Below are 1,911 nucleotides of genomic sequence, written 5' to 3'. Positions count from 1 at the left end.
GTTGTTTGTTTGTTTGAGTTTGTGTTTCTAAAATCATTTGTCATAGTGATCCAAATATGTTAAAAAACTTAAAAGAAAAACAAAGTATTAGTTTCTAAAAATATATGCTTTACAAAAGAAAGTAAACCAGTCGCAAACGGTTAGTTTCCTTTTTTATTAAGATATTTTTGAATCATTTTTTATTTTATTTTTTAGTATTGGTTTTATTCAAATATTTTTTTTACTTTACGATTTTTTATTGATTTTTATTAGTTTTTTTGTTAAAACGATTTTTTGTTAAATCTTTTTTTATCATGTTTTGAAATTTTATTTATATATTTTTTTATTTTATTTTTTTACTTTGTTTATTTTTGATTCTTAATGTTTTATTTTGTTTTCTGTCATATCTTTAATATATTGTTAATTTAAATATATTCTTTAATTTTGTATTTTTTACTTTATTTTTCATTCTAATATTTTTTATTTGTCCATTCTTTTTGATTATTTTATTTTTTTATTTAAATGTATGTTTTAATTTTATTATTTCATTTTTATTCTTACTATCATTTTTTGTTATTTCTTTTTTTTATCTTAATGTAATGTTTTTTTTAAATATATTGTTTACTTAATTTTCATTTATTATGATTTCATTTATATACTCAGTTATTTTTTATTTTACTTGTGTTCATTTTTTAATGCATTTTTTATTTTGTATGATTTATTTTTTAATTTTATATTTTTTATTATTTGTTAATTCTAAACAACTCTTTGACTTCAAAATGATTAAAAAAGACTGGAGCCAGATCAGTTCACCAACTAACCACTAGAGGTCCTAATACAAAGTTTTACTGGTCCAATAATCCAGTCTCAGTTGAAACATAAATGTTTTTCCGTTTATTTTTGTCTGGTTTGACATCAGATCTAAAACAGCCTCAGAGAACAAATTCAACAACTTTTTAAAATATTTTAGAAAGAAAAAGTTTGAAGAAAAACTAAAACTAAAGCTTGTTTTCTCAAAAAGAGAAACCTCCTCAGAAATGTTTTAATTATGTGTTAAGAAAGATGAAGATGAATGAATCGACCTCAGAGGGAAGATGGAGAAAGTCCTTTCAAAGTTCTCGAGGTTTCATGAAGTTCAGCTTCTTCTCTGAGGATCATCAAGCTGAAGTCGGTCGGTCGTAACAAGAACTCAAAGCTCCTTCAGCCCTCTTGTCCACTCGCCTCTCCGGTGAGGAGCTCTGCTCTACAGGAAGGTGCTCAGCGTGTTGTCCACTGTGGCCAGGTGGAGGTACTCGGGGTGGCTGCTCTCAGACTCCACCCCCGACTCCTCGTCTTCATCCTTTTTGCCTCGGTCCTCGTGCTGCTTCTTCCTCCGGACGGATCCTCGGGAGCGGCGCTCCAGACACGCCAGGATCATGTGAGCCAGGTCCTGCTGCAGACGCTGGACGTTCTCCCTGCAGAGGAACAGAAACAGGAACGTCCTCCAGCATGAAGCTCAGACACGACAGCATTAGTACTGCTCTGATACAAGTCACCGATGTTTATAGTCAACGATTAAAGTTTTCTTTAAAAAAAATATCTATATTTTTGTTCATTTTTTAAAATCATATTTTTACATTTACATTTTGTTTTTGATTTTATTTTTTACTATTTGTTTTATTCTTATATTTAAAGTGTTTTACTTTATTATTTTTTATTAATTTTATTTGAAAAATATTTTTAATGTAATTACATTTTTTAAATATTTTTTACATTTTATTTTTTTCTTTATTATTTTTTACTCTTGCTAATATATTATATATTATTTATTTATGTATTATTTTTTATTCTATATCATTTTAATTTCATATTTTGCTCATTCTTTAAATATTTTTATTTCATTTTTTTAAATGCACTTAATTTTTTATTCTATTGTTTTTAAATTTTATTTCT

The 1,911-nt window shown here is 26.7% G+C and overlaps 1 protein-coding gene across 1 annotated transcript in view; it reads right to left on the bottom strand.

Moving 5' to 3' along the window:
* Positions 1-715: 715 nt before the first annotated feature.
* Positions 716-1,911, bottom strand: part of si:ch73-139e5.4 (heat-stable enterotoxin receptor) — a gene marked incomplete in the record, with an annotated part of 27,100 nt that continues 25,904 nt past the window's right edge. The window contains 1 exon segment of the mRNA XM_024284972.2: positions 716-1,433. Coding sequence (XP_024140740.1) covers positions 1,223-1,433 — 211 coding nt within the window.

Source organism: Oryzias melastigma, linkage group LG19 (genome assembly GCF_002922805.2).
Source record: "Oryzias melastigma strain HK-1 linkage group LG19, ASM292280v2, whole genome shotgun sequence".
Lineage (NCBI taxonomy): Eukaryota > Metazoa > Chordata > Actinopteri > Beloniformes > Adrianichthyidae > Oryzias > Oryzias melastigma.
Note: the sequence above shows the minus strand (reverse complement) of the source record. Positions and strands in the feature narration are given on the sequence as shown.